The following is a 13,220-nucleotide window of genomic DNA, read 5'->3' on the forward strand; positions in this document are numbered from 1 at the left end:
GTCTGAGGCTGGATTTGAACTTAAGATCCTCCTGACTCCAGAGCCAGTGCTCCATATAGTTCCCCCTCATTTTTGTAATTATTATAAAACCTGTAATAAATTTCTAGAATATAGATGATAACCACCAGGCAATATCCCCCTGGTAGTTGCTTAGTGATTTATCTGTCATAAAGGAGAACTTGAGTGGGCAGAATTACTAACTTGATTCAGGTGAAAAATGGGATTAGTCATTAAACCTATGGCCCTGCAAGGAAACTAAGAATTAGAGGCATTGCCTTAGATTAAAAAGGAGATATAGGACAGGCCCCAGAAGGGCATGAACTTTGAAAAAAGGAGGTATAAATAAAGCATCTAATGTGGGCCTTTGCAGGTAGCTAGGAGGAGGTAGAGATTCCAGTTGTAACTTATTCACAATATCAACTCACCAAATGGTATCTGCTAAGAGTAGCCACAGATATAATCTTGGATAGAATCAACTTCAACTAACAGACAGTTAATTAGTGAATATTTTTCAAGAATATTGACACATGACAGAACAAAGTATGGGGGAAGGGACAGTAGGGCTTCCAGGGATAAAGAAATCTTGAGAAGACAATAAAGGGTAGCAAACCTGAAATTCAGGAGAGGAATTTGGGAGGCCTGATTCAACTCAAAAGGCATTCATTTGACGCTTACTCTGTGTAAAGCACTACAGAGACAAAGCAGAAAAATCCAACAATCTCTGGATTAAAGGAACTAATAATTTAATTCAGGGAAAGAGGGACATAGACAATGAAGAACAATAACAGGTAAATTTCTATGAAGGCAAAGGAAACCTTTAGATAAAGGGCTAGAAGCAATTGGATCAGAGAAGTCACTGTCAGCAGAGAAGAATGGGTTTGAAAATCAGGGAGTGAAATTATGAAAAGATATCTGATATCTGAGCTAAGTCTAAAAGGAAAATGGAAGAGCTTGCATTTATATAGCACCTTAAAATGGAAGAAACAGAAATATGAAGAGTATATGAAGACGTTAGGGGGTGATCTGAGTCAAAGAATGGAGAAGGGAAAGGGCAGGATAAGATTAGGAAATCTCTATTTAATTTGATTGTTTTGACACATTTTTAAGGAAATGAGTAGAGAAGAAGGTCAGCAAAATATGCAAGAGCCAGGGTTGGAAAGCCTTAAATGCTGGGGTAAGAAGTTTATTCTAAAACTCATGAGCTCTGAGTTGCAATGGGCTAAGATGATCAGATGAGAAGTGGGAGATCCTAGGCTGTTTAAAGAGACATAAAGGAGTGCAGGTCAAAATTCCCAGGATAATTTTCTTTTGGTAAATGGCTAGGATTTATCAAGGCAATTTTTTATTACCATGAATTAAATCCAATCACATGGAGAAGAATCATTAATGACATGGAAAAAAAACCCAACTACCTTGTCAAGAGAATTGGTCTTCTCAATGTTCCTTTCTGGAAGACTGTTCACTGAATCGGTGCTGACGAGAGAGCCTCTTGAATCAGCATTTCTCACACTATTGATATTTGGTGTTGATGTGGTATAGGGTGATGCTAAAAATTATTAAAAAAATAGGTTATAAAATGTTAAGTGTAGCTTATATATTTCAGTTTTTTCAAACTGCCATTATTTTTTGTCAGGAAGTTGACTCAAAGGTAGAATAGTTGAATAAAATGCTTAACATTCAGACAATCAATACTGATTTGGGAATTGAAAAACATGCATACATGAAAAATACGACTTCATATACACAGGCCATACTACTCCGGAAATTTAACACTCCTAAAGTGGAACCAATAAGCTTTTTTTGTTTTGTTCTTATTTTTCCAAAGATGATAAAATGTACCTTTACCCGTAGCAACCACAATTAAAAAACCAAATAAACAAGTCTCTATGTTGTCATACCAATAGTGAAAAGAATTAAGACTCCATAAAAGTCTTAAGGACTGCACCACAGGATTGATTTACAATGGCAGGAACCTTAGAGATCACTTTGTTCTAAATCAAAGACCTTGATGACCATCTAGCCTAGTTCAGACTTCTATGGAAATTCCTTCTTCAAGATCCTCAGATAGTCATCAAAAGTCACCTCAAGACCTCTAATGAGAAAGATCCTACAATTTTCTGAAACTACACATTTAACTTTTGAACAGCTCTTCATTGTTAGGAAGTTTGGGGGTTTATCCCCTTATATTAGGTTGAAAGTTGTCCTAGCCACTTTCACCCACTATTTCCATTTCTGAACCATGGGGTCAAACAGAGTAATACTAAAACAATAATAAAAGAGCTTGCATTTATATAGCATGTTAAGATTTCCAATGGGCAGCTAACTGATGTAGTGTGTAGAGTACCTGGCTTGGGATCTGGAAGACATTTTCCTGAATTCAAATTTGGTCTCAGACACTTACTAGCTGTGTGAGATCCTTAGTCCCTTAACCCTGTTTACCTCAGCTTCCTCATCTGTAAAATGAGTCAGAGAAGGAAATGACAAACTGCTCCAGTGTCTTTGCCAAGAAAACCCCAAATGGAATCATGAAGACTCAGATGAGACTCAAATGATCAAACAATAACAAAAGTTTGAAAATGCTTTGCATATGTTACCTCGATATTTGATTCTCACAAAAATATTATGATGTTGTCTTCATTGTATCCTATTGTCTTCATTGTACATGATGTGAATTTATTGGTGAAGTAGAATTTATAAGCTTATAAGTATCTGAGGCAAGATTTGAACTTTTTTTTTTCTGATTCCAAATCTTAATTCCATTCACTCTGCCAACTCAAGAATAAACTAAAGAATCAGCCCTTACATACTGGAAGCCCAAACTTGCTCATGTTACCGACAAGGATGCTAAGTCCCATGGAGGATGGGGACTTGCTAAAGATCATATAAGTAAATATCAGAAATAAACTAGACCCTGGACCCAAATCTAACATTCTTCTGTTAGTGACATCATGCTGCTTGGAGCAAGAAATTATGGGGCTAGTGTGAAAAAAATGTGCCTCTGGAGACATAATTAGTGCTTTTGCTTCTCTGTGATAGTCATAATGAGTTGGGGTCAGGGCAGTATTTCCACTATCGAGAGGCTCCTAAAACCACAGGTTAACTGCTATAAGCTTAAGCACATTTACTTTGCCGATTACAGTCACAAAGGGCAAGCTATTAACCAGAAATGACTGACATTTGGTTTTGCAGATGGCGTCCAATGTTTTTTTGGCACTGGAGTCTTGCAAATGTAGGCAGCAGCCTAAGATACAAAATATCAATTTGAAGCCACAGTTACTGGGCTTAGGTTACTGATCACCTGGGAAGGGACAGGCCATTTGCAATTCAATAGGTCTGACAGCTGTTCATGAGACTGAAGCACTCACCTACCTGAGTTCTGGCTTTTTTGTAATGGCAGGCAGGGGGCAGGATTAGATCTGGATTCATGCCCAAACTTTCTACTGAGTCACATATTTGTGGCATTTCTTAATTAATTGACTCCTGGCATAATAATGAACATGTCAAAAGCAATTCCAAGCAAAGTCTTTTGCCTCAGTGGAGGCAAGGGTACAAGTCTTGACCAGTGTCTTCTCTTGGTTGATTTTCTCCGATTTATTTTTCATAGTCTCAGTTGTACAGTTTATTTTGCATGGTGGCCTCCCCCATTAATTTCTGAGTTCTTTGGAAAACTATCTTTTATCTTTCTCTTTGTCTCTAGTATTTAGCACAGTGCCTGGAACAAAGCAGGTGCTTAATAAATGTTTATTGACTGACTGACAAACCAACTCCAGACACCAGCATTTAATTTCAGCCATCCCTGAGACTTAAGTACAAAGCTGAATGGTGGGGACCATTGTTTCCAGATGTTGTTTAGATAATGGCAGCTTAAACTTATACACTGCAAATGTTTTTCATGTCATATTGATGCACATGAGTTGGTACTGGAGTACCATTTTTTGTAGGTGAGGAAAAAAAAAACACTTATGTAAGGGCAAACATCTAGGAAATATCTGAAGTGAGACTGGAAACTAGGTCAGCTGATTCCAAGGGCTCAGCTCTTTCTATTAGAGCCAAATCTTCTCCCATGTTGAATTTATCTCAGCCAACCTTTATCCTCCCAACACTGTAAGGTAGAAACTATGAAGCATGAGGTAACTAGTAACACAATGGATAGAATACTGGACCTGGAGACTGAGTCCAAATCCTGCCTCAGACACTTACTTACTAGATGGGTGACCCTGGATAAGCCACTTTATCTCTCTCAGGTATAGTTTCCTCATCATATAAAATGAGGGAACTGGACTTGATGGCTTATAAGGGTTTTTTTCAGGCCAAAATCTATGATCTTATGATTACTCTCCCTATTTTGCAGAAAAAGAAATTAAGGCTTAGAGGTTCAGGTTCATGTTTCCCTCAGTTCCAAGTCCAGAACTCTTCTTATTATGTTATGGAGGAAGAGGAAGGAAGGAGAGGAAGAAGGAAAAAAGAAGAGAAAAAAAGAGAGGTGGGAGGGAGAGAGAGAGGAACAGGGAGAAGGAGGGGGAGAAGAAGAGGAAGAGGAAGACAGAAAGGGAAAAAGGAGGGAGAAGGAGAGGAAGAGGGAGAGGGAAGGAAAGAAGAAAAGGGAAAAGGAGAAGGGGAAGAGGGAGAGGGAGACGAAGAAAGGGGGGGGGGGACAAATGTGAAAATAGAAACAGAAGTTGAAAAGCATTAAAAAAAATCCAAGAATAGGAGGCTTATTGATTTTCCCCATTTTGTGCCATACAGACAGCAAGAACTATGCATGCTGGAGGTCACAGGAGAGAAAGGTGATGAGATGACAAAACTCTCAGCTGTTTTATTCTTGTGGACAGATGGAAAGCAGAATAAGAGATAATCACAGGGTCTTTCTGACCTTCTTTGACTTAGCTCTGGTTTGCTAGATAGGATTTAGGCTTTCAGTATCATTTTAAGATTGAGGGTCTCTAAATAAAAGAGCTCCTAAAATCTCAGAAATCAAGGCTGAATTCCAGAACCAGCATCCTAGTCTCAAGGAAACAGATGGTGGTATAATGACTCAAATTCAACTAACTTACATAGCAGAGAAATGCATTCATGTTTTCAACAGTTGGACTCTACAGATGACTAAAAAATCTTTGATAAATAGCATGCAAATGAAATAAAGACTTAAAAGATTCTCCCCCACTTTAATCACCATGCGGATTGCAGGGAATAATGGAGAAAAGCAAGGGTAGAGGAGGCATACCTAAGACAAAAAAATATGTGTTATTTAAAACTAAGCTAATCATAGTGCAAACTTCAGCCGAGCAACAAATCAGCAGGTTTCAAGCATCCTTGCATATGCCACATTTTGAACGAGATAAGACCATCTGGTGAGGAATCTATGTGGGCAGGACTGAGTGTCTATAAGGCAAAGATTTAAGGAGAAGTCTGGCTAGAAGATAAGTACTTGAAGTCAAATCAACTGGAATTTTTCACAGAGTAAAAGAACAAGTTCACATTTGACGAAGTAGCTCATGAACAGGCTAACTGAATGGAGGGAAACCAATAACTTAAGGATGTAAATTTTTGATTTGGGTTTTGTCTATAGTTTTTCAGCTGTGAAGAATGTATCTGACACTTGAGAATATGTCTGGATGTGTATCAGAGACTTCCCATGAAATGTGACATGGACAGTGGAATTCAAACACAAGTGAGTGGGGAGCCAAATCATTTTAATTAAGTGCTACATAAATGCATCAAAGTCAGCACAGAGGTGGTACAGTGAGAGGAAAAGAATGCAATCTGTGTACAAAATCAGGCTCTGCAACTAACTAATGATATTGGGAAAGTAATTTTACCTATCTGAAGCTCAATTTCTCAATCTGTGAAATGAGAGGGTAAACTAATGGGCTTTGGATGCCCTTTCTGGTTCCCAGTCTCTGATACCATGACATTCTCAAACAAGCACGCCGCAAATAGAGATAGCTTGTTTGAAATTTAGATTTCACAAAACTGTATAATGTACATCTGGAAGTAAAGAAATCCAGGACTTCATCCTTGTTTTTCTCCAGACTCAGAGTGTGATCTCAGGCAACCTTTCCAAGGCTTATCTGCAAGCCATGATACAATTTAAAATCAATCCAGACTGGGATGTGAAAGAAAGAGACAGACTGTAAAAGTGTGTGTGACAATTTAATTACCACTATTTCTCTAGCCCTGGATCTGGACCAACATCTCACATAGTAAAGGATCAACATAGTAACATATTTTCCTCTCGGCATACATGAAGGGACCTAATTTGCAACCCCCACCCAGTTAAAACCTTGACCTAGGTTGATCCTTTCCTCCCTTATGCTGGAATTCCTTTAAACAATTCAAGACATTCTACATTCTTCCTACTGAAGGATATTTTACAAAATGTCACCAGCAACACATCATTATTTCTTTCAAGATGTTCTCCTGTATATCTAACGTAAAACTTTCTTGTTCTAAATCAAGACAATGTACAATCTATCTTTGATTCCCTCCTCCAACCTAATTTTCTGAAAGCATAAATAACAAAATTTTAAGTTAAAATGTCAAACATTGAATGAAAACCTATAGCAATATAAAGGCTCCAAATATTATAATTAAGCCATAAAAAAGTTTAACTTGCATTTCTATATAAATTAGAATCATCATGTCAATCTAGTACTGGAAGGCTCTAGGTCCCCCCCCCCCTTCCCCCAATTAAAAACACAAAAGAAAAAATTCAAAGCAGAAACTCATGCTTTAAAAATGTTAATTCATGCATTCAGACATTAAAAGAAAATCATTTTGGCAGAAAATTAAAACTAAGGTAGACAGTGTAAAAAGCATTACCAATGCCAGAGATAACGCCGAAGAGGTCTTTATGCAGGTTGTTATCCAGTGTGTTTCCTGATTTCTGTGGGGTTACTAATGGATTTGCAGTCGGCATACTTAGTGATTCATCCTTTACATTCTTTCAGCCCCCAAAAAAGAGAGAAAAGGGGGAAAAACAGTTAAAATTATTATCGAACAGTTTGTATTTATTCTAAAATCATTCCATTTTGGGGAGTGTGAGGGCACTTTTTTTTTCTTTTAACAAGCTATGAACAACCTCACACTAACTAGGAGAAAGTGGGAAAAAAGGCAATTGAAGTGAGAATGAGGAATGACATAAGGGTAGAAATGGGAGAGAAGGAAAGAAAATGTAACATATTTACAATTTGAGAATATCCTTGAGAATAACTTGTATTTGTAGAGTGTTTCTAGATTTTCAAGTAACTTTTGCAGATACATCATTGGATTGGGTGAAATAAAGTAAACAAGGTAGTCAAGGTTCTATCCTCTTCACCTGAGTTTCAGGATAACTTGCATTTCTCCTTTTTCTGGACCTGACTTTACAACCTTATTTAGGCTGTCTATCAATGTGTATAGCAGAGGCAGTGATGCAGTGGGATAGAGCACTGGATCTTGATTTAGAAAAAGGAATTCAAATCCAGTATTAGACACTTAGCAGTTGTGTGACCCTAAACATTTGGCTTGAATGCTGTCTTGGTTTCCTTATCTTTAAAATAAATCTGCTATGAGAATTAAAACGAGAAACTATTTGAAAAACACTTTTCAAGTGTTATATAAAAGTGAGTTATTAATATCTTGCACAGATACTAAAGGTGGTAAGCCCAGGAATATTGGCTCTAAACTCGGAAATTACCTAGCATTTTTGACAATCACAAATTGCTCTCTGTTGCCAAGTTCAGAGTTGTTGTTTTTGTTGTTGTTGTTGTTGTTTTTGATTTGTTTAGTTTAAATACAATGATTCTCCTCCTGATGCTAAGTGGTTATCAATCATGGAATCCCCTGATTTTTCAAGAATCTCAATGAGAGCTGCCCCCAAAAGCATGGAATAGATACATGGAGGATGCAAGTAGGCTGCAGCTCAGTACTGAAGAAAACTCATTAGCAAGAAAGGATATAAAAGACCTTATGTTTTGTTGTGAATGTTGTGATGATAGTCACAAAATATGAAAGATCCTGAGAAATGCCTTCAATATACTGCATTGCTCCTTCGATTAGGGGTTTTTGGTCTAGGGTCCATGAATTTCTTTTTAAAATGTTTTGATAATTCTATTTCAATATAATTTGTTTCCTTTGTGATCCAATGTCTTCTATTTAATACATTAAAAAAAACTATGTTGAGAAGGAATCTATAAGCATCCCCAGATGACCCCAAGAGATATCAACAAACAAAAAATTAAGAATGTCTGCTCTATAGACTATTATAAGGGAAGTTATGAACAAGAATGAAGGTGTTGGTTGAGAGTATTATTCACTTCCAACTTTTATAACCACATACTTGTGGTCCTATAGAAAAGTCTCAACAGTACTCTCTAAATTAACTGTGGTCTTACAATAACCTCTTTAGATACAAAAACCTGCATGAATTACATAATAGTTGCCCAATAAATATAATGAACAAATAGATGAGTACTATTTTGATAATTCAGGGGAGAAAATAGGTATACCTTGCTAGTCTAAACAATATTCTCCACGTTAAAAGACCCAAATTCTCATGATTATTGCTTCAGTTTTGCAAAGACTTGGTCTTCTCTACCATTATGGGAAACTTCCATACTAAAAGAAAAAATGCAAAAGGCTCTGGACACAATTTTTAAGGGTATTTATTTACTGCCAAGATGGTAGCATAAATCCTCTAAAAACCACAGATTCTTTCCCCAGAAAAGAACAGCCTGGACCTAATTAACCATAAATCTTGCTTAAAACTTTTGAAGCAGTGCAGACAATATAATGTGTTGACTAAGCTTTCACGATTTAGATATATGACAGAGTTAAAGAAGTTAGGACCAAAATTTTACTCTTGTACAAAAGAGAATTTTAAAAAACAAAACATAGAGGCCCTATATGCAAAAGTGAGTAAGAATAAATGGTCACAAAATGCTTATGGGTTCTTAGAGACAGAAAGTCTAAAAAAGTGTTATTCTTTATGTGTTAAAATTAATGAATTAATTTAAATGTAAATAGTAACTAAGCATATTTAGATAATTTCATAATTAAGTTTCTCACAATGACCAACTGTGATGGACACGGTTCTTTCAACTATGAGTTGATTCAAGAAAATTCCAACAGACTTGTGATGGAAAGAGCCATCCACATCCAGAGAGAGGACTGTGGAGACTGAATGTGGATCAAAGTATAGTATTTTCACCTTTCTTTTGTTGTTTGTTTGATTATTTTTTTTTCTTGTTTTTTCCCCCTTTTGCTTGCATAGCATGATGAATATGGAAATATGTTTAGAAGAATTGTATATGTTTAACCTATATCAGATTGCTTGCTGTCTAGGGGAAATGGGAGTGGGGATGAGAGGGAGAAAAATCTGGAACATAAGGTTTTACGAAGGCGAATGTTGAAAACTATCCTTGAATGTATTTGGAAAAATAAAGTACTGTTATAGAAAAAAAAAGGTTTATCATAAAATATTATAATATTATAAATAAATTAAACTTAAAAGGACAATCTGTGAAAACATGTGAGGGTGATCACAGATAAAAGCCAAAGAGATAAAAAAGGAAAAACAGAAGCATATGAAGAAATGTCAAATGTCAAAGTAGGTGATTACCTCATTTGAACACAGAACTGGGAAGCAGGAAGAACTGAATTCAAATTCTGCCATAGTTATTTATTAGATGTATTATTTTAGGCCAGTCACTTAATCTTCTCAGCCTCATTTTGTGTTTCTTCAAAATGAGAATAATGATAGCATCTACCTCACTGGGTTACTGTGAGCATCAAATAGATAATATTTGTAAAGGGTTTTGCAAACCTCGAATTGTTATATATAAAGTTAGCTTACTACTATTTTATTGCTATTTATTATTACTGAATTTTTTTGACTGAATTTGACATGTTAAGTGAACGTCTAACTGAATATTTTATTAAGACTTATCTTCCAGAATTCAAATTTAATTCTATACTAATCATTTAATCCTGTTTAGCTCAGTTTCCTCATCTGTAAAATGAGCTAGAGAAGGAAGTAGCAAAACACTCTAGTTTCTTTGCCAAGAAAACCCCAAAAGAATCATGAACAGTCAGACACAACCAGAAAATGTCTGAACAATAAATTACTATTTTTACTCATAATGTAGAAGTAAAAATGAGGACATTTAAAAGATCTTTAAGGATTTAGAAAATAGAATGAGGAGCAAGGGGAGAGGTCATTCAATTCAAGAAACATTTATGAAGAAAAGGTACTGTATTAGGAGCTAGAGATACAAAGAAAAAAAGGAAAAAGGAAAAAAAAAAAGCTTTGCTTCCCTGGAGCCTCATTCTATTGAGGGGAAGGCAATACTTATATATATAAAGGACTATGAAAGAAGGTATTGCAAAAATTCTTAGCGTGGTTTTATAGATTAAAAATGCACTGAGACTTTTGGGACACATCGTGTACACAAAGCAAATACTATATAAAGAAATTTAGGGAAGGCAGAGATCACTAGCCACTGGGGGTATCAGGAAAGCTCTGATGGAGGAGAGACAGCACTCAAGTTCAATCCTGAATGGAAGCAAGGCTTCCCAGAGAGAGAGGTGAGAGCAGGGGGCCAGGTGGAAGATATTAGAGCAAAAATAGAATGTCAAATTCCTTGGAAGTTAGACAGCATCTGTTAAAGAGAGAAAACAGAAAAGGGGAAAAGGAGATAAACCTGTACATGGCTTCTGAATTTACCTGAATGAAAGACTTTTGATGTCAGTTACTAAAGAAGGCAAACTACAATTTCCAAAGCAAATTAGAGACCCATTCCCCAAACCAAAGTTTATGAAGGAAGGAGAAAGAATAAGAAGAAATACAATATTGTGATCTTGGGAATGAAGAGGTCTGAGAATTAAAGGGGCTGAAGTACATGAATGTTTTAAAAGCCCTGAGAAGAATGGATCACATTACAGATGAGAAGAGGCTGAAACAGCAAAGGGAAAGCAAATACATTTTTCAGGGGACCGACTTAACACTGACAATGACAAAAGAGACATTCAATGAATGAGGACTCATATTGGCTTTGTTGGGAAGCACAAGAATGTTGTAGATGGGGGACATAATAAGATCAGAGGACTGAAAGGGGTTGCAGGATTATCTTCAAGTCTAGTATGGGGAACTCTGGAGGTCCTTTCAGAGGAATCTGTGAGGTCAAAAATAGTATTAACAATATAAAGACATTTTAATTTCCAAATACAATAAATAAGGATATAACTTGCATCAACAAAAGCTCTCAGTAGGTTGGGAGAGGTCCTCAATAATTTCTAAGAATGTAAAGGTTCTGAGACCAATAACTTAGAGAAACACTGATCTAATCACTTCATCTCATAGCTGAGCAAAAAGGAGGTGAATGTCTGAGGTCTACCAGCAAGTAAGCAGCAGAATGAACAATCAAATCCACGTCTGTTAATTCCAAATCCATTTTATTACACACTGCCTTCTAGTACCAACTCTCATATATATGTATATGTATATGTATATATATATATATATATATTCATATTTATGTATGTGTGTGTGTAAATATATACACACATATATATGTGTGTGATCAACTACAAAGAGTTGATCATGACTACAACAACTGAACAACAAAAATATTATAACAGAAGTGATAAGGAGCAAAGTCTGGATTATGAACTAGAATCAATTCCCACTTGTCCTCCATGTTATCACTGAAGTCAACACTTACCTCAGGTATATTCTACCTTCCTTCTTCCTTATGATCCAAAAATCTATGATTTAATCCAAATCAAATCCAAATAAAAAAAATCCAAACTCTCAAATCCAAAATCTATGGGACTTTCCATGACTTGATCCCATTATAGTCTCTGATCACTGAGTATAAACAAAATTTGTGACTACCAAATGATACAGAAAAGATGACATGATTTTGACAAGTTAGGAAGAAGTACATTAAAGATGTGAAGTCTCATCCCTACTAAAAGTTGGTTATAGACTGAAGGAACAGGATGAGGAACCTGAAAATTCTAATAACTATAAAATCTAATTAATGAGAATTTCTCATTCCCTACACAATGCAGTTCACTGAGATCTTACTGCACCACTAATATGATAGACCAGCCAAAATGCTCACTTACGGTGCTAGGGTTAACCGGGAAGGGTGACACATCTTTCACATTGATTCTCTGGACATTTTCTATTAGTAGGCCAAATAGAGGTAGATATAAAGTAGCAATCCTTCCTTGGTGGCTCTGAAATAAGACACAAACACCCAAATTCGCTTACTATTCACTATGAGAACTTAAGAGAAAGATTATTCAACAGCAGTGATGTCAAACAAATATTACTGACTTAGAAATCCATAAATTGACATTATTTGTGTATTTTTATAACGATATTACTTATGTGACAATTTTAAACAATTTATTTTATTAAACATTTCCCAAGTGAAGTTTACTCTGGTTTGAGCTGTGAGCATGGTATGCTTTGTTCTAGTGCTATCTAATAGTCTTGTGACTTAACAGAAAAATCATACATATAAGATTCATTTAATGTTCTATGGACACATTATTTAACAAGTGTCTCTCAGACACACAGTAGGTGCTTATTAAGCATACAGAATACAGTGTATTAAAAATACAAATACAGTGTTTACCCTTCAATGACTTAGGGATACAATATGTTTGCAAATAAATGCAGGATATATAAATAATAAATTCACATGGTGACAAGGATCTCTTCCACATTGCAGGGGTGACAGCACAGCATGCCCTTGTGATCTGGAAAATCCATGTAAAATTTTTTGGCTCTTCCTTAGTACCAGAGAAGAAATCAGAATATTTTTTCTTTTATGGGGTGTATACAATACATTTTTTAAAAATAAACTTTGGGTTGATATTATATAATACTATACATGTATTTTATGAGTTTCTAAACTTTTTGTGTTATCTATTGGCCATCACATGTTGTCTGCAGCTTCCACACAATTACCCCCAAATTCTCATTTAATTTCTTACGCCAATCCGTACTATATGGAAACCATGATGGGGAAAGTCTTGAAGTAGAAAGGATAATTATTATCAAATGGGAGAATCAGGAAAGGAATCCTGTAAATAAGCAGCGTTTAATTTGAACTATGGGTTCCAGGAAGCAAATGGGAGGAGGGAGAAGATTCCAATAAATATAATTAGCTAAATTTTTTATAAAACCTGAAAAAAACCTCACATCTTATAATCTTCTATCTTCC

At 35.8% G+C, this 13,220-nt stretch overlaps 1 protein-coding gene across 30 annotated transcripts in view; it reads right to left on the bottom strand.

Moving 5' to 3' along the window:
* DOCK9 (dedicator of cytokinesis 9) overlaps positions 1 to 13,220 on the bottom strand; it is a 335,360-nt gene that overhangs the window by 74,939 nt on the left and 247,201 nt on the right. For all 30 annotated transcript variants that reach the window (XM_031958604.1, XM_031958617.1, XM_031958588.1 and 27 more), the window contains 3 exons: positions 12,112 to 12,225; positions 6,823 to 6,943; positions 1,413 to 1,546 (listed from right to left, as the gene is read on the bottom strand). In XM_031958604.1, coding sequence (XP_031814464.1) covers positions 1,413 to 1,546; positions 6,823 to 6,943; positions 12,112 to 12,225 — 369 coding nt within the window. The remainder of the gene's footprint in view (positions 1 to 1,412; positions 1,547 to 6,822; positions 6,944 to 12,111; positions 12,226 to 13,220) is intronic.

This window comes from Sarcophilus harrisii, chromosome 3 (assembly GCF_902635505.1).
Source record: "Sarcophilus harrisii chromosome 3, mSarHar1.11, whole genome shotgun sequence".
In the NCBI taxonomy this organism is placed as follows: domain Eukaryota; kingdom Metazoa; phylum Chordata; class Mammalia; order Dasyuromorphia; family Dasyuridae; genus Sarcophilus; species Sarcophilus harrisii.